At 32.1% G+C, this 19,491-nt stretch overlaps 3 protein-coding genes across 3 annotated transcripts; 1 reads left to right on the top strand and 2 right to left on the bottom strand.

Annotated features, from left to right (window-relative positions):
• The first annotated feature begins 1,407 nt into the window (after positions 1–1,407).
• LOC127263498 (uncharacterized) lies at positions 1,408–5,493 on the top strand. Its single transcript, XM_051292556.1, has 6 exons — positions 1,408–2,344; positions 3,837–3,892; positions 3,989–4,219; positions 4,316–4,607; positions 4,699–4,898; positions 5,009–5,493. Exons 1-6 carry the CDS (start codon positions 1,511–1,513, stop codon positions 5,160–5,162), a joined length of 1,767 nt encoding a protein of 588 aa, XP_051148513.1. The 5' UTR covers positions 1,408–1,510; the 3' UTR covers positions 5,163–5,493.
• LOC127263502 (alpha-galactosidase 1-like) lies at positions 5,374–8,161 on the bottom strand. The gene is made up of 15 exons (XM_051292560.1): positions 7,895–8,161; positions 7,554–7,612; positions 7,388–7,444; positions 7,251–7,285; positions 7,064–7,167; positions 6,919–6,994; positions 6,788–6,846; positions 6,646–6,711; positions 6,475–6,558; positions 6,330–6,394; positions 6,175–6,257; positions 5,987–6,077; positions 5,855–5,904; positions 5,628–5,771; positions 5,374–5,553 (listed from the first exon to the last, which is right to left on the bottom strand). The coding sequence occupies exons 1-15, from the start codon at positions 8,029–8,031 to the stop codon at positions 5,461–5,463; spliced, it is 1,203 nt and encodes a 400-aa protein (XP_051148517.1). The 5' UTR covers positions 8,032–8,161; the 3' UTR covers positions 5,374–5,460.
• A 3,923-nt stretch (positions 8,162–12,084) lies between these two features.
• LOC127263501 (zinc finger protein GAI-ASSOCIATED FACTOR 1-like) lies at positions 12,085–17,347 on the bottom strand. Its single transcript, XM_051292559.1, has 5 exons — positions 17,292–17,347; positions 16,939–17,141; positions 16,450–16,846; positions 13,804–14,255; positions 12,085–12,807 (listed from the first exon to the last, which is right to left on the bottom strand). Exons 1-5 carry the CDS (start codon positions 17,321–17,323, stop codon positions 12,314–12,316), a joined length of 1,578 nt encoding a protein of 525 aa, XP_051148516.1. The 5' UTR covers positions 17,324–17,347; the 3' UTR covers positions 12,085–12,313.
• Between the last annotated feature and the right edge of the window lie 2,144 nt (positions 17,348–19,491).

Here is a 19,491-nt window from a genome sequence, read left to right as displayed (position 1 = left end):
ATAATGTCAGCCTTAAGTGATCGTATCTTTTTTTCAATCTCTCCCACAATTGAAGTGGAGATTCCAGCGTGACATACTGCATTTTCAGTGTCTCATCGATGTGATGACACAAAAAGATCATGGCCTTTGCATGATCTTGGCTCGGGGAATTTTTATCTCGGGCAATGGTATTTTCCAAGCTCATTAAAGCTAGATGCATTTTAATATCGCAAGCCCATGCCATATAATTTTGGCCAAAAACGAGGAGAGGAAGAAATTCCTATTTGGCAAGGTTAGACATAATAAACAGATAAAATATAAAATATTACCTTGCGAAAAATAAAATATATAATTGTGTTGATAATGTGTTGTAATATTATTATAAAACTAGTAAATAAAAATATTAATTATTTTTACCGTTAACCACTATTATATATAGAATAATATATAGATATAAGTATTATACTATAGGTATATAACATATATATATATATAAGCTACTGTGTATGTATCAATATATGTGAGTTGATAGTGTGTGCATGTGAAATTATATATATATAATATTTATTGTGTTTGAAGATGTTTGTGGACAGTGGGGGAGAAAGACAGTAACATAGATAAAGTAAATGAGATGGTTTTTATTTTCATTCATTTCACTGGTATTTATACATGAGAATACCCTGATGCCAAGTAATTAAAGACATACATGACAATTACGTAGCACATTCGCGCGTGTTACGTGTACAGTGTTTTTTTTTAAAAAAAAATTGAAAATATTTGATTTAAAATTAATATTAAAATAATATTTTATAAGATATTTTATAAAATATATATATTTCTAAAAAATATAAAATTTAAATAGTAAAATTTTAAAAATTTTGAGTAAAAAAATACACCCTAGTTTTAAAAGATTTGATATTATAACACAACAATTATATGATACATCATCTGACCCTTATATTTTTCCACCCCCTTAACCAATTGAGTATATAAATACATATTGTGTAAAAATGATACTTTAAATTAAAATGAAAAAGTATAAATTACCTATTTTTATTATGTTTGTTTTGCATTTTAAATTTTAGGTGTTTTATATTAATTACAAGAAATTTTGAGAATATATAAAATAATATTATTATATTAATTTTTTTATTTTTTTTAAATAGATAAAATATATATCACATATAAATATATGTAAAAAAAATTTAATAACATTAATCCAACATTCAAAATACATATTTTCACAAAAAAAGGAAAAGAAGAATACAAATAAAAATGACTATGGATGTGTTTATAACTAATTTAATTAATATACTGATATATTTATCAATATTACGTCATATTTAATTTTATTACTGAATTTGAAATTGTCAAATTTATTAAATATTAGCAGTATATATTAAATCCCACCTCCAGTGTACCCGTCACTCCGTCTCCTCTGCACCAAAATTTCTTTCCATTACTGCTCATCCGTCACTTCCCAGTCGCCTAACGCCCCAAATCCTCTCCTCTGAACCCCCGGAAAAGCCAAATGGACGGAGGCGGACAAACCAATGGAATCGAAATTTCTTCGGAGAGAAATCAGAATCGGTTTTTTGTTGGTGGATCGGAGACCAACGGAGTGATTCAGCCGCATCCGTTGCTCCCAACGCTCGAGGCGCCGGCGGAGGTAATTCGACGAGCGCGATCGTTGACGGAGGCGCTCGAGGCCTCCCCTGCCGCGGCGGCGTTGTTTGGGAAATTCGTTCGCGAGAAGAGCAACAGCTTCTCGGAGGCGATAACGAGACACATATCTTCGCTACGGAAGGAGGGGAAAGACGGCGTTAAGGAGTTCAATCTGGCTGGTGTGAGAGTTACGAAGGTTTTGAAGGAGGAGAGCAAGGGGATCAAAGGAAGAATAAGCTTCTTCTCGCGATCCAATTGCCGCGATTGCGGCGCAGTTCGGTCGTTCTTCCGTGAAAGGAACCTTAATTTTGTTGAGATCAACGTCGATGTGTACCCCGAGCGACAAAAGGAGCTGGTCGAGAGGACCGCCGGCGATTCCGTACCACAGATATTCTTCAACGAGAAGCCAATCGGAGGACTGGTGGCGCTAAATTCCTTAAGGAACAGCGGTATGCTTGATGCAAAATTAGAAGAAATTTTGGGGCGGAAGTGTCCCGACGACGCGCCGGCGCCGCCGGTCTACGGCTTCGACGAGGCAGAGGAGGTGGAGGCGGATGATATGGCGGCGATTATAAGAGCAGTGCGGCAGAAAGTACCGATCAAAGACCGAATCGCGAAGATGAAATTGATGCGGAACTGTTTCTCCGGCGCGGAGCTCGTGGAGGCTCTGATACACCATTTGGACTGTGGGAGAAGAAAGGTACGTATGCGAATTCTCTTTTTTGCCCTTGGGTGGATTTTGTGGGGTTACTCTTATGTTACCGTTATTTCCGTCATTTTTAATTAGGGTTTGTAACGTCCACATTTTCCTCCTTTTCTGTCTCCCTCCGTATACGGTGCTTCTGTTTGTCAGTTGATTTTTTTTTTTTTAGGTAAAACGTGTTAGATAGTTATAGGTCAACAGATGAGATTCGAATTATCTTCATTCGATTTTGATTTCTAATTTATCATTTCCTTTTCTTTTCTTCAATTAATTTTATTTTTGCAAGAGAAATTTTGTGGATATTGAGCTAATCTTAGTTAATTGGATTTTTTGTGATTATATATATGTAAAAAACATATAATTTGTTGTGTAATATATCTCTTTTAGGGTAGAGATCACATGATATCTCAAAATTAGAATTTGTGCACTCGTAATCTGAATTCTTTTGTGCTAATGATTTAATTTTTCCTACTATGCAGCAAAGTAAAGTGAATAGACATAAATTATTATTTTCCCCCTTGGTAGTTTGACAATGCTTTAATATTTTGAATTAAATTCTTTTGTAGCATCATATTTAGATGAAATTCTGTTAGTGGGCAGTTTGAAGTTGTTCATCAATTAGGACTTTCTTTATTAATTAATCTAAACAGTTGTTCTGAAAAATCATATTTTTATGTAATTTCTTAAACCGGTGGGGTATTGTTTTATGTAATCGAGCGATCGGTGTGATAACCCTAATAATTAAGCCACGAGAGTATATGATGAATCATTGCTTTGAGAGGCGTTGGTAATGATGCAACTTAAGGTGCTCAAAATGAGTGGTTTATTTTTATTTCTTAAATATATATATATATATATATATGTAATCTTTTATATTTGATGAGGAATTTACCACCCTTTTATTGTATTTTCAATTCATGACTTACATGAATGGGCATCAATTAGGGGAAATGATGTTAGTTCCTTTTAAGAGGTAGGGTTGTGCGTGAAAATGGTTCCTTACGTTTCTTCAATTTTAGTAAAACATAACACTCCTTTGTTAAAGGTAAAATTAGTGACTAATCTGTACTAGGTTTGGCATACCAATTGGTTCAACTTATCAGTCATTAGTGTGGGGGATTTGAGGGATGAATTATTAGTCAGCTCTGGTTAGGCATCTCAAATAAATTGCACTTGACTATCTCATTATAATCAGCCATAAATCAGGGCAAGAAACACGCCCCTTTAGGCTAAAGGGAATGTTGAAAGCAACATTTGATTTCACACAATCAGTTACAGCATATGAACAGTTTTATGCTCGGTTGACTTTGATTTCTTATTGTTCTTATTTATCTTAGTGTGTAGGCATTTTGCTTATATATTTCTTTGAGTATCTCAGGTTTTGAATTGATAAAATATCTGGGAATAATGTCTAGAATTTGTTGTAGACTTGTTTTCTATCTGTCTAGTATATGTTAAGTAACTGTGTTTACATCACACAACATTTTAGGCTGTTGAGATTGGGAAGCAGCTGGTGAGAAAGCATTTTATTCACCCTATTTTCGGGTAAGAAAAACGAACACCTTCGACATATATATGATCATTTAATCTAAAGTAGTTGAAGATCTACACATGTTAATCATAAGCTACATACATATGCAGGGAAAATGACTTTGATGATGGAAACCATTTGTGTCGATTCCTCGAACACGAGCCCTTCATACCAAAATGCTATAACTTTCGAGGAACAGTTAACGACTCTACGCCTAAGGATGCTGCTGCTTTGAGCCAAAAGCTCGCTTGCTTAATGTCGGCAATACTCGAGTCCTATGCCTCAGATGATCGAAGCCATCTTGATTACATTGGAATCAGTAACAGCGAAGAGTTCAGGAGGTAACAAACATTTCTGTTTTGTGGAGAGCTTCATTGATTAGGATAATCATATTCTCAAGTGAAATTTAAATCATTTTTGAGTGATTACAAATGTAGGTATGTGAACTTGGTGGAGGATCTCCAGAGGGTAAATCTCCTGTCTCTATCCCATGATGAGAGACTCGCATTCTTTTTGAATCTACACAATGCCATGGCCCTTCACGCCGTCATTAGAATCGGTCATCCCGGAGGAATGATGGATAGGATGTCCTTCTTCACCGACTTCATGTATGTCGTTGGGGGCTACTCTTACTCTCTAAGCACTCTTACAAACGGCATCCTGAGGAGCAACCGAAGACCACCACTCTCACTGATCAAGCCTTTCAGTAGCAGCGACAGGCGCCTTGAGGTAAATAAAAGAATTATGCATCGACATGTATGTGCAGCTGTCGAAAAGATAAAAACTGATGAGAGTTTGTTGCTATTCATTCATTCCACAGTTGGCATTTCCAAAAGTGAACCAGCTAATTCATTTCGGAATCTGGAACGCGAGCAATGGAAGCCCAAGAATCAGATTCTTCACTCCCCAAGACGTCGAGTACCAACTGAAAACAGCCGCCAAGGAGTATTTCCAGAGGGATGATCAAATGCAGGTGGAACTCAGCAAGAGGACCGTGTTCCTTCCCCGCCTCATCAAATGGCGAGTTCTCTTTCTCTTTCTCTTTCTCTTTCGACCTACGACTAACTCTACTCATAATTATAAGCAACCAGGGATGATGATCATTGTTCTTCTTCCTGTAATGGCCGCAGGTACAGCGCTGATTTTGGACACGAAAAAGAAACCCTGAAATGGATGATAAACTTGCTGGATCCAAGCAAGGCAGGCCTTGTAACACACCTCTTAAATGACAAGGGACATATCCACATTGTGTACAAGGATTACGACTGGTCTCTCAGTTCTTGATCCATCATCTCACATACATATATATACATACATACACACTGGTACATTCTCTTCTCTTCTCTCCTCCTAAATTCATTAATATATATATATATATACATACACAAATACACATAATTTGAGGGTTGTATTTGATCACAGTGTATGATGATGATTGATTGATCTTATTACAGAGTGCAACAATGGGTGCTATAGATCACAATAACATAGATGATTAGCAAAAACCAACAAAATTGTTTCATTTATTGATTTCATTATCAGTTATCACCATAATTCAATATCAATCCCATCCATCCACCCTTCAAGAAACTGGTTTTAGAATGTACATCTTGCAGGAATGCGGCGCAAGCGTCGCCGTAATGTTCCCCGTAAATTTCTGCTCCAATGTCTTGTGCTGCAGGAGGAAAGGGATTCACTTATTATGTGTACACTAACAGCAAAAGATGATGTATACAGATTTATAGTTACCTCCCAGAGATCTCTCGCGACTACCGTGCTCTTCGGAGGGATTCCAATGTCGTCCCAGTAAGCAGTGATCGGGTTGCGGACGAGCGCTGCCCGGTTGAAGAGCAGCACCACCACTCTGTACCCGGAAAGTGGCCCTGCCCATACCTATCCAGCCAGCCATCATTTCAGACATGTAGGTATGTAGCTTTTCGATCTTGTTAATCAAGTAGTTTTTGATTGTCAATTACCTCGAGATCGCCCTCCATTCTAACCTTCTTCGCTTGAACGCCCAGTTTGTCTGCACGCAAGAAAACGATGCATGAATCAACAATTCAGCGTACACGGATAGATGAGGAGAAGACATCAGATTCGACCGCTACCCTGGTTCACTTCGATCACTTCTTTATTCATGATAATGTCCTTCGTTTCCTTCGTCATGTTCCTCACATCGCACCCGACTATAAGAGGGGCCTATCGACAAAGTCGAACCAATGGAAAAGAAGTAAGAAAAAACCACAGGCGTCAGATGTAGAGTTAATCTATGGATCACGATCACGATCACGCTAACCTTGGATAGAGCCCACAAGCTAAAATGTGCAACGTACTCGTCACGAGTCATTCCCCCGTTCCCGACCTCAAGCATATCGGGATCTATCATCAACCAACAAGAACAACTTACTTTATTCTCTTTAAGACAAGCACACCCAAGTGTACTATACTAACCGTTCCAGCCACCGGGCCTCGCGTAATCAGCAAAGACATCATTCTGATCTATTCTCGAGACCATGCTGGCCATTCGACACAAAACTAAAACCATTAGAGACTTCTGCAAGCATACCTAACTGGCTGCAATCGACACCAAACGTACCTGTCCCAATTATCCGAAATGTCGTTGGTTGTTCTCCAGCTGTTCCCTACAGGAAATCCCCACGTAGCCGGGTGCATATCTCCCCTGTTTCAACAACACAATAAACACTACTCGAAGAAAGACGCGATTAAAGAAGCATTAACATTAAACGATCGTAGAAAACTCACTCACCATTCACACAACGAGAAAAAGATGGGTCGACCGGCTTTCATCAAAGCTCGAGTCATCACCGGATACCTTCAAACAAGGATTGTCAAAAAAAACAAAGAGCCTCGAAAGTTCGACACTCAGTGTCTCAAATTTTTAACCTCACCTAAGAGTCGGTTTCGATCCATCGGTGTTGCAGTTGTCGTACTTCAAATAATCAATGCCCTGCAGGATAACAAGACGATCAAATAATCGACTTCATTTGCATCCAAACAAGACAATTCATATCCTTTTTACCCATTCGGCAAAAGTTTTGGCATCGTGCTCCTCGTGCCCAAGTGAGCCGGGCATCTTTTTGCTACAAGTGTAAAAGCTGCAAATGAAAGATACCGAAAATTAGTTTATATAGTCCAAGAATGCATTCAATGAGGTGAAAACTTACCCAGCATCCGAGTAAATTCCAAGCTTAAGCCCCTTTTTGTGAACATAGTCAGCCACAGCCTTAATCCCGGATGGAAACGTCGATTTCTTAGCAACAAAAGAGCCCTGCATTGCCATAGAGTGAATGTACATAAGACAACATATATCCTCAAAGATTGGTTGAGAAGAAAGTCGGGACGAGCTAAAACCTTTTCGTCGCGGTTAGGTTCAGCCCAACAATCATCTAAGAGCAAAGAAATTGGATTATTCAAACTCCCTGATTAAGTATGCAACAAATTTGCAAACAAGTAATGAATGAAACATCAAAAGGGAAATCAGAATGCACCAATGTTGACGTATTCGTAACCGAGCTTCGATAGACCTGTTGCGACGATAGCATCGGCTGTAGAACAACAAATATGTTTAGAGCTACAAATCGACATCCAATCCCACAATTCAGTCAACAAAGAAACATTAATTCATCATAGAGATTATTATTGATAAGTATGTACCTGTTTCTTTTATGATTTTTTCATCAATATTGCAGCCAAAGTGATTCCAACTATTCCACCTGAATGAACACACACACACATAATACATATATATGATTGCAGACTAATTTCAAAGCAAAATTAATCAGGGCTAATTTGATCTGATCTGAATCGAGGAGAAAATCAAAGACCCAATGATTCTTTTACCCTTCCAACTATTTTTCAAATCATAAAGTTTCAGATCAAGAATCAGCAATGCAATAACAATAAATCAAGCCCACAAGAAAAATCGAAAGAACAGAACTTTACACGCAATAAATTAAAAAAAAAAAAAAAAAACAGAAATCGAAAGAAGAACGAACCCCATTTGAGGAGTGACTGCGAGGCCATTTCCGAGCAAGCTGCGTCTGCTGAACGTGTCGGAACCATGAAATGTCCGACCAAAGGTGCTCGAAATGAGCAGCAAGAACACCAGCAATGGCGATAATGGAGCCCCCATGTTGCCCTAAATCAGTCCCACTCCCAAATCCAGACAATGCTCGCAGTTTTTCTGGTGATTTTGGCGTTGTTAAAGAGTCGAATGGGGACGACGGGTCACTGACTCACTGCCCTTTAGTGGAAATGCAGCGAGACTTTACCGGCTGTTTAATTCCTGAATAGATAAGAATTAAGGGATTGGAAGGGGTTATGGGAGGGTACGGGACCTCGGGGACAGATGAGAACGGACGGTGTTGTGTGGGGGTGGAGTTCGGGTCCCAGGTGCTTTGTGCTTTCTATGGGATCTTTGAAGAGATGACAGATTTTCTTGCCACGATTTTGTCCTTAAATTAAAATTGCCTTTTATGAAAGGTTTTTCTCTGGATAAAATTGTTGGTTGCTTAAAGATAAACCTAGGCTTTGTTTGGATTTGGCCCGAAATTAAAAAATTAAAATATATGTATTTTTTATAATTTCCAACAAAAATATTACTCTACGTATATCATAAAAATAAAGAAAAATTAATAATGTCAAAAATTGAGAGGATGTATTAGAATTTACTTTATTATTTTGATTAAATCAATTTTGACTTATTTATATTAGATTTAATAAATTTAAATTTAAATTTTATTATATTATTAGATTAAATTATTTTTATTTAATTTTATCAAGTCTATTTTATAGTATAAACTCTTATTTTAATGATCAAAATAATATAATCTGTCTAGTAAAGGTTGCTTGTTATACATTATTCTGTCTAATAAAATAATATTTCCTTCATCCATTTTTTAATATCCTATTTGATATTTACACCCATTGGTAGGTAACTAGGGTTTTTATTATAAAATGACAAATTTGTCCTTGTGTATAGAAAATGAAATAGTAAATAAATGAAGGGTAAAAGAGTAAATTTTGTGTATAAAAATAAAAAGAGGATAATTATTGGACATTTCAAATAGGAATATAATTTTTAAAATTTCCGTAAGTTAAATTTCGACGATAGTAACGCACCCTTGGTGGAGAAGCTAATCATTACCAACAATGGTGTTTATGAAATCACCAGACAATGCAAGTCTATTGTTGGAGTGCCTTTAATGATTTCGATTTTGCCCCTATTACCTTCTTTATACATACATATAATTTATTTATTATAAAAAAATAATTTTTTTAATAAAATTATTATTTAAATACAAAAATTATTTTATTTTTTTTTGTGGATGCCAAATTTATTTGGTTGTAATTTAAAATAAAGTGTTGATTTTAATTTTTTTTTTTGTTTAAATAGTCTTTTTAATGTAATATTTTATATAAAAAATAATAATATATTTTATTTTGTGCCTTTTATTTTTATATAGAAGTAAAAATTACAACCTAAGTGGTGGTCACTCCCCCACTAAAACTCCCATACATTTTTCCTTTTTCTCTTTCTATACATATAGTTAATTTAATATATATTGATTTTGACTTGATACAATTTTGTAGTCATAAATGTATATACATATTTGCAATAATCTTTCTTTATTTTTTGAAAAAAAAAATTAAGTTGGAAGTCATTTTTCAATTGTCAATCAATCAACGGAGGATCAAATTTAGAACAATTTATATATATATATATTTTTTCTTAAATTCACTACAATATTGTTGAATTTAGAAAATTAATTATATTTATTTATATATATAAATATACATTTCACTTTATTTAATCAAATTAAAAAAAAAAGTAAATATGTATTTCTATTTTCAATCATATTATCTAATTTTCAAATTATCTCAAATTATCATACTTAATATTATTCACTTAAATTCTCATGCTGAATATAAATGTTGCACGATGTTTGAAACATAAGGAGTATAATAATAATAATAATAATAATATATTATTGATAATTTGGCATGTATAAATGAGTAGACAAGAGAAAATGACAAATATGAGTGGACTATTCCAACTCAAATGAGATAGCAATAATAATAATAATAAGTGTAGTATTGAAACTAAAATTGGGTGTCACTTTCTATTTTGGGCCCCTACCAAATTTAAACAATGAGTTATTGTGACTTTGGGGTTCTAGATGGATGCATTTTTTTGAGTTGAAATATAGAGTATAAAAAATTAATGAGTTTGATCAATTTATTTTTAATATAAAAAATAATATTTCATATTAAATTATTAATTATTTTTAAAAAAATGGATAATGGATATTATATATTATGTTATGTATATATTACTTCTTCCGTTCCGATTCAAAGGAATCATTTAAAGTTTTATAGCATATTAAAAAATAATAATATTTTATTAGTTAGGAGAAATGTGTTTAATATTTTGATATTTTTGCTCTTTGATTTTATATTAAAAATAATTGTATATGTAACGGTATGTTTGTAATTTAGATAAAAATTAAAGGTATATTGGTATTGGTGTATTATTTTTACTAAAATATGAAATGAATACTTTGGAGTGAGACAAACGAACATGATAAAAAAAAATACTTTGAGTTAAGACGAAAAAAATATATTTTTTTAATAATATTTTTGAAAATTTGTTTCAAAAAAATATTAAGAAACAAGCCCAATGTATACATTTATTTTATCTGAAAATGCATATTTTCAAAACACGTGTAATATATTATTGCCTTCATCTCATCTATATAACCAGGGTACTTTGGATAGGAAATTTTAGGTATAGTTAAAAATTATTATTTTATAATAAATATAATTATGAATTAAAATTAAAATAACTAAATAATTTTAATTAAGATTAAAAAATTATAAAATTTAAAATGTAATTAAAGTGTATATTTATATCTAAAAAAAGAAATGATAAATTATATAGGACGTATGAAGTATCATTTTAAATATCTTTATTTTATAATACTACTACTCCCTTTGTCTGTGTCTGAGGGTCACATTTACGTTTTGCATCATTATACTTAACATTAAAAATATTCTTATATTTATATAATTTTTTTGTGCTAATGTCATTCTATTAGTATTATAAGACACTAATGAAAATATTTTTACAATTTTTTTCTTAATTTGTACTATGTTTTGATATAATAATTAATATTCAAATATCAACACGTAAAAAAAAAAAAATAGAACTCTTAGAGCCAGATGAAGGTAGTATTATTTTATTTGATCAATAAAATATCTATTTGTATTTGTTTCTTGGGCTTAAATTGAAAATATTATTGGGCAAAATGAGAGGACACGAAGAAAAAAAAAAAATAGCCTCAGTTAATGAGAACAAAACAAATATATGTCCAAAATTTTGAGTATGCTAGTTTGCATTTTTATTTTTGTATTTGTCTTATGTATATTACTATAATACTTCTTTTTTCATGTGAAAATACGATCATTTTTTTTATACGATTTTAATGTGGATGGGTAGAAGTATAAAAAATACAAAATGTAAATATAATTTTTTAAATAAACAAAAAGATAAAAATATTTTTCTATGATAGCAAAAAAAAAAAATTAAAATTAACATAAATTTAAATAATAAGAAAAATATCATATTAAATATATTATTTATATATAATTACATCTAATAATATTATTTAAAACATTATATTCAATGCATATTACCTTTTTTATTAAAATATAATAGAAAAAAATCAAACTTGTCAAAAAAAAAAAAAACATACATAACCTTTTTGCTTACATTCAATCTTCATTTTTTTTTTTATTCAAAAGAACATGGAACAACCATTTCAATTTATATAATATATATATATATATATATATACATAAAATTGGCATTGGATATGATGTATTTTTTTGGAAGGATATGATGTATTTTTGGAAGAAAATCATAAAGGCTGGTATGCACTACCAAGATATCACATTATTTATATTAACATAAGCAATATCAACTAACAATGCATACTACATCTTATTCTAACACATAATATATTTATATACAAAAATTCTACAAACAAAAAGCATATAATTTTGTTTTATACAACCTGTGTTGTTCACCTGTTTAATATATACTAACCGGAAAAATCAAAATAACGCTGATTTGAAGAAATCATAACAGTAACCATTCCTGAAAATCACAAACGAGAAACAAAAAAATCAAAAGCGAGTAGCGAAGATTGAAACACGAACGCAGTCATGAGAGATCAATGTTATGTCCTTATACCAGATACTATATAGTTTGTTAAACGATCATCTCACCTAAAGTTAAAATCCTCAGTTTTCAAAGATACTTTCAAAACAACTTGAGTCTAAACGGCTGATGAAAAAATTCATCATTGATTTCATATTATATAGTCTATCATCATAATGATCTATCGGTACCATCACTGGAAATTGGCCGGTGGCGACGACGACGAATTCGACTTCGAATTTATCATCATCATCCTCATCATCGGATTCATCTCACTTTGCTTCTGCTGCTTCACAATCTCCCCCACCCCAAGAAAGTCCCTTGTCAGTCCGCCGCCACTGCCGCCGTGGTGGTTTCCGGCGGCGGGATTGTTGGTGGTGTTGATAATGATGCCTTGAAATGGTGATCTTTTGGTGATGAACTGGTCATCATGGATCATGCTATGATTGTTGTTGTTGATACTGGTGAATAATCCTCCGCCGCCGGAGTATTTGACCAAATCCGGCAGGTGGCCACGCTCCGACGAGGATGAGGCGTCGGTGTTTGTGTTTCCGGTGATAGTAGGGCCCATTTCTGCCGCCCATTGGAGGAGCGCTGTCGCTGACATAACGGCGGTTTGGGGGACCGGCGCCGGAGATGGGCTGCCGCTGTATTGTGAAGGCATCATTGTGTTGGTAATAAAGCTACCTGAAATCATATCGTATCATATCATATTGTTCATAAGAAATTAATCAAGAAATATATAAATCACAATTATGACGATTGTAAAATATGCATATATATAAATTTATCAAATAAGATATTACAACACGTTATGTATTTAATGTGAACCGCATATATGACATATACAATTTATAGTCTAAGCAAAATCAAAATTTTAAATACAATATAATGATAAGACACAAAATAATTAAACACATAAATAATAAAAGTAAATAAATAAATGCAAAGGTCATATACTCATATGCATGAAAACTGAAATAAATCACTTTAATTCAGTTGCTAATATGAAATGTTATATATATATATATAATCGTTTTCTTGTATTCATATTTGTTACTCCTATTATGGTAATTTAATTTAAGTAGACATATTTGAAATAATTATATATTTAATTGGTAAGCATTTTAATTATGTGCGTGACACTTAAGGAAGGGGTTCATTTCAAACAAGTACACATGCATGTCATGCGCATAATTAGAACCTTTAAGGCATTTTTTCTTTTTTTCTTTTCTTAAAAGATTTTTACTATTTATTTTATTTTATTTTTAAAAAAATATCAAATCAAGTACATATATATTTTTATATTATATTAAAACATTATATTTATATCTATCAATATTATCTCAAACAATTATTAAAAAATCAAACTCAAATATCAAATCTACAAACAAATCTATATTTTCTATAATAAGTATGTAATCAAATATGGTATTTCAAGAAATATCACATTAATTTTTTATTCTTTCACAAAACATCGTAGCAAAGTATCAATTCTTTTACTATTTTCAATTAGTATTTTTTTATTTTAAAATTTTCAAAAACCTCTATATCTAACCAAAATTATTTTCATATATATATATATATAGACCATATATTTAAAATGACCAGACAAACTACTCACATGACCAAAACCAGGCACAATTTTCACATAACAAATCCAACAAAGTGTCAAAAATGTACCTGATGAGAAGAGGCTGTTGTCATGATCTCCGCCGGCAGGGAAGAATCCGGCGGTGCCGAGGCTGAAGGAGGTGTCTCCGGTGGCGGCAGTGGCGGCATTGTTCATCTGGAGTTGGGGAAGCTGCATTAGTCCATGGGGGACATAATTCAGCAGCTGATGGCTTTGATCTTCATGGCTTTGCTGCTGTAAGAACATATGATGATCGTGATCGTTGAGGCGGCCGGGGGGGCTGAGGAGGGACTCAAATTTGCGCAGCTGGAGGGTGGCGTCGACAGCCTGAGAATTAATATTAGTCATGTAATTCTGAGCCTGATGAAGTGCACCTGATGAAGATGATGAGAATCCGGGCAGTAGGTGCGCGCCTATCGACGAACGCGGATTTAAATTGTTTTGCGCTCGCTCCTGAGCCAGCGCGTCGCAGAATGCGCGGTGGGTGACGAAGCTGTCGCGCCTGAATGGATATTCGAAAAATTTAGGGTTAGGTTCATAGACAAAGATGGAATTGTAGAGAATGTACAATGTAGGATACTCATATATATATATATATAGATATAGATATATTCTTACTATTTAATCTCGCAATTTTCATTAAAAATCATAGGGTAGTGCTAAATTTTATCTTAAAATAATAAATAACGAACAAACAAACGAAGAAATGAACAAATAAATAAATAAATTTGATTGGCCTAGGTTGTTTTTGTCGTTATCTTCTTAATTAAGTCTGTTGTAACGAAAAATTAGTGTACGCTAATTGAGAAAAACCTGACAAACAAACATGCGAACAAACAAGCAAGTAAATAAATTTGATTGGCCTAGGTGGTTTTTGTCGATATCTTCTTGATCAAGTCTATTGTAACAAAAAATTATTTAGTGTACGCTAGCTGAGAAAAATCAGACAAACTAACAAGCGAACAAATAAACAAGTAAATAAACTTGATTGGCCTAGGTGGTTTTTGTCGATATCTTATTGATTAAGTCTGTTGTAACGAAAAGTTACTTAGTGTGTGCTAGTTGAGAGAAATCAAACAAACAAACAAGCGAACAAACAAAGAAGTAAATAAATTTGATTGTTCTAAGTAGTTTTTGTCGATATCTTCTTGATCAAGTCTGTTGTAACGAAAAGTTACTTAGTGTACACTAGTTGAGAGAAATCAGACAAACAAATAAACGAACAAACAAACAAGTAAATAAATTTGATTGGCCTAGGTGATTTATGTCGATATCTTCTTGATCAGGTCTGTTATAACATAGAATTTACTTAGTGTAAGCTAGTTGAGAAAAACCCGACAAACAAACAAGTAAATAAATTTGATTGGTCTAGGTAGTTTTTCTCGATCTCCTCTTGATAAAGTCTATTATAAAGTAGAATTTACTTACCAAGCGCTAGTTGAGAAAAACCCGGGAAACAAACCCTAAGAGCACTTTGCAAGGATTAACATTTTATGCTATTTATTTCTAATGATCAGATAATCTTTAATTTATGATTAGGAAAAAGAACTTCTCTATTTTATTTTATTTTATTGCTTTCTAAAATGGGATATGTAAAAGTTTACTTCTATTAAGAAAAAAAACAATCCTCACTACATAATAATTCGTTTAAAATTATACATGCTGTTTAGGGCAGTGAGTTTTGTAGATAGTAAAAATTTGAAAAAATCATATCGAATATAAGTGTACTCTCTCTCTAGATCTCTCTCTCTCTCACACTAATAATTCAGAGAGAGAGCAAGGAAAACCCTGTCTGGATTGTGGCGTTTTCCTGAGGGAAATTCACGTGGTGACATATACATATATATATATATTTGTAAAGACAGGAAATGAATTCCAAAGAACAAATGAAATTATGCACGAAAACAAACCATCGAATTGTTCCAAAACCAACAAAAGTCGAATGCCCACTGTGTCCCTCATCTTTCTCTATATGTATATATGTATATATATACAGAGAGAGAGAGAGGGCACTGATATGACCATCGAAACACCACAAGAAAACTCACTCGAAAGACTTCAAATTTCGACTACAACAATGCCAGAAATCAAAGGGAAATAATATATTTTTTTTAAAAAAAAATAATAATAATAATAATCCAATTAAGCCCTAAAATCACAACCCCATATATAACCCTGTAATTTGTCATCATCATCGTCATCCTCCTCCCTAATCCAAACCCCATTCTTGGCTGCTCCCGGACTCCAAACACCCACATGAATCAACAACCCACCTGGCGTTGGAGTCCCCGGGGCTCCCAGAGCCATCCACCCCCTCCATCGTCATCTACAAACACCCACCCATCTTTTGCAAAACCACACCCCTTAATTTTATCTCCAAAAAAAATAAAATAAAATAAAAAACCCTAATTAATTCTAAAATAAACAAATTTGTTCATGGCTTTTAATCCAGTGAATTGATTGAGATATTCATTTGAATACAATAGAAAACATGTTTTTATAGAGAACTGTAAAGTTAAACTATAAGCCATGGATACACAAGAAATGTTTCCTTTGGGTTTGTTCTTATATTTTATGTTTATCTTTAAATAGTTTTAGATTGTGAGGTTTTCTAGGGCAAATCAGTATATTTTTACAGAAAATCGTGAAAATTTCACAGTAAAAAAGAATCTAAAAATGAACAGATCCATAGATACCTGGAGAAGAGAGTTCCACAATCACATCGATACTCTTTGGTGCCACAAATCTTAGAGTGAGCTTTCCAATCAGAATGAACAGCATATTTCTTGGCACATTTCTGACATTTGTGTTTCTTCTCACCATGTTTTCTCAGATAATGTTTTTTGATTCCGGTGAGGTCTCCGAGGGCCCGGGTGGGGTCGTGATGGACGCAGGTGGGCTCGGGGCAAAGATACACTTTTTTTCTAACCTCTTTCGAGCCTTTCTGCCTCAGCTTCCATGGCAGATTGTGCCCTCTCCTGTGGAGCTGAAGATTCTGCTCTCTTTGGAACCCTTTGTTGCAAACTTCGCACACGAATCTGTTTTTCTCCAGTAGTGACTTTGGGGACAGTGCGATGATGTCTGCATCTGGATCTGTAAAAGAGAAGAGATTTTGGTTAAATGATCTGTAGATTTTAAGGGATTGAGATTGGGGTTTTTTGAAATTAGGGTTTGTTGTTGCTTGCTTGGATTTCCAGGCTGGTTTCTTTTCTTCTTGGTGGTGGGCGGAGTTATCGAGGATTGCTGGTTATGATCCGACGGCTGTGGTGCAACGAGAGGAATCTGCATCTGATTGTTGTTGTTGTTCTGTTGCTCCATTGGAAGAAGACCTAAGGAAGAAGAAGCTGTTGCTGCCATGGCTGAGCTTCTTTGATTATGCCTGAGTAATCTGCAAATCAAACTACTTCAGATTCAAGAAACATTTGCAAATCCCACCTGAAAAAGACATGATTATATTGAAAACAAAATTGAAAACTGCAGAAATGGAGAAGTTTAGAGAGAGAGAAAGAGGGGTAGAGAGAGAGAGGGGAGGGTTTACAGATAAGAGTAGAGAGATGAATAGTAGGGCATGGAGAGGATAGAGAAGAAGGTGTGAGAGAGAGAGAAATATATATATACATATATATATATATATATGAAACTATGTAGGCCTCAATTTATTGTTATTATTTATTATTCAATAATAAATGTGATGTGATACTTTTTGTTCTTGCCTTTTATTTAATTAAATAATTTGTTTAGGTTTTTTCTCTAGAAGCAGTGTCGTTATCATCATTGTAAAATTTTATTTATTTATTTATTATTATTTTTTGCATTCAGGGAAATGGGGTTTTCGAAAAAGATGCTACCTTTTAGTCTTCATTTCGTATTCTCGTGTTATGTTTGCATCGAATTAAGTTGGGGTCCATCAAAATAATATGGGTGTGCTTATTTCTTATATTTTAAATAAAAAATATTACTACTATTTAAATGTGTAAAAATAATTTTGATACTTTTTACTTTCATATATTTTATGTATAAATTAATTATATATTTAATAGTATATTTGAAATGTATGTAAAAATTAAAGTATATTTGATATTAGTATGTCATTATTTTTTAAAAAAATACTTTTGAGTAGACAAATGATAAAAATAATATTTTCATTGAGAGAAGAAATATTATTTTTTCTAACAAAAACATTTCATCAAAATAATATTTAAACTAGAATTCAAATCAAATTAGTATTTCATTGCAAATTAATTTCAAATAATAATTACCAAACAAACACTATATATATTATGTTATTTTTATCTATCTCTATCTCACTTGAATAGTCTCAATGAAATTTTAAAAAAAAAAAAAAAAAATTTATTATAATGATAAACGAATTTGTGTAAAATGAAAAATCGATAATATATGTTTATATATATTATAAACAAGCTTTATAGAGTTATATAATAAAATAATTATAAAAAAAGCTTCATTTTTCGATCCAAAATCACAAATTCAAATAAAAAACAAATTCTTTCATGTTAAATTTAACTAATAGTTCGATATGATATTGTGTGAATCTAAACATTAAAAAATCAAAATAATCAAAACTCCAACAAAACACACTCTAAATTAAAAACAATTCCTAAATTATCAAATAAAAAATAAAATACCATTAATAATTTTCTAAAAAAAATCAGTAAAAAAATAAATAAATGGAAACAACAAAAATAAATGAATTGTCAAAATAGTAAAATACATCTGAATAATTGAAAGAGAAGTACTTGGCGAAATAGAAAAGAGAAAACAACAAGAAGAAGTCGAAAAATAGGCATTATTTACTTTAGCTTTGTATTTGCTATTAAATAAATGTTCGATAAGATATTTTATTATAAAAAAAATTACTTTTATAAACAATCGTAATAATTGCATAATAATAATTACATTTAAAAAAATGACTAGAAGAGAAATGTAGAAAGTTATAATGTGTAAGTTTTACGATTTTAAGCAAAACATATTATCAAGTTAAAATTCTAAATTGATCAATCTAAATTTGACTTGATCCAATTTGTTTTATGTATGTTTCTTTAGCCGAGTTTCTCCAAATTTTACTATTTGGACTCTGCGTTTTTCAAAAAAAAATATATTTTTTCCTCTCATAAAACATCACATCAAACATTATTTTCATACTAAACTCAAACCAATTTTTTTCCAAACTCATCAAAAGAAGTACACAAGGTTTAAGTCGTTTGATTTTTATTTTTTATTTTTAATTTGAAAAATATTTAAATTTACACTTAAAACTTTCAATTTTTCGAGCGGAACAATTGTGTGTTTGAGTCTTGTTCAAGATTAGCATTCCTAATTTGTATCAATTTGTTAATTTGTGTTTTATATTTATAAAATTAGGGTTTGTTAGCTTTTGATTTAAAATACAAATCTATATTATTCAATCAGTACAATTTTCAATAAACAAATATTTTTTATATTAATATTTTCGATAGTTTTTAACATTACTCATTAGAAATAATATCTTCTAAAATAATACATCACATACTTATTTTATATCACAAAATATTATATCAGATATTTAAAGTGTGTTTGTTTTATGAAAGAATTAAAAAAGATATTTTTTATGTAAATTATAAAAAATTGTGTAAATAATTTTAAAAGAATGAATATGTAATAATATATTATTTTTATTTATTATCGAAATTCCAAAACTTAAGAAACCTATATCTAAACTGAACCAAAATTTTAATATA

Source organism: Andrographis paniculata, unplaced genomic scaffold (assembly GCF_009805555.1).
Source record: "Andrographis paniculata isolate CXL003 unplaced genomic scaffold, ASM980555v1 Contig69END, whole genome shotgun sequence".
Classification (NCBI taxonomy): Eukaryota; Viridiplantae; Streptophyta; class Magnoliopsida; order Lamiales; family Acanthaceae; genus Andrographis; species Andrographis paniculata.
This window is presented reverse-complemented; position numbering and strand designations above follow the sequence as displayed.

Coding starts and splice junctions, on each gene's coding strand:
- LOC127263501 (XM_051292559.1), bottom strand. CDS start 17,323: ATGCCCTACTATTCATCTCTCTACTCTTATCT. Junction 16,847..16,938: donor AAACCAGCCTGGAAATCCAA/GCAAGCAACAAC, acceptor TCTCTTTTACAG/ATCCAGATGCAGACATCATC. Junction 12,808..13,803: donor CAACAGCCTCTTCTCATCAG/GTACATTTTTGA, acceptor ATATGATTTCAG/GTAGCTTTATTACCAACACA.
- LOC127263498 (XM_051292556.1), top strand. CDS start 1,511: ATGGACGGAGGCGGACAAACCAATGGAATCGAAATTTCTTCGGAGAGA. Junction 3,893..3,988: donor TTTATTCACCCTATTTTCGG/GTAAGAAAAACG, acceptor ATACATATGCAG/GGAAAATGACTTTGATGATG. Junction 4,608..4,698: donor GCAGCGACAGGCGCCTTGAG/GTAAATAAAAGA, acceptor TTCATTCCACAG/TTGGCATTTCCAAAAGTGAA.
- LOC127263502 (XM_051292560.1), bottom strand. CDS start 8,031: ATGGGGGCTCCATTATCGCCATTGCTGGTGTTCTTGCTGCTCATTTCG. Junction 6,847..6,918: donor CCAAAACTTTTGCCGAATGG/GTAAAAAGGATA, acceptor GTTATCCTGCAG/GGCATTGATTATTTGAAGTA. Junction 6,258..6,329: donor GAGGCCCGGTGGCTGGAACG/GTTAGTATAGTA, acceptor GGTTGATGATAG/ATCCCGATATGCTTGAGGTC.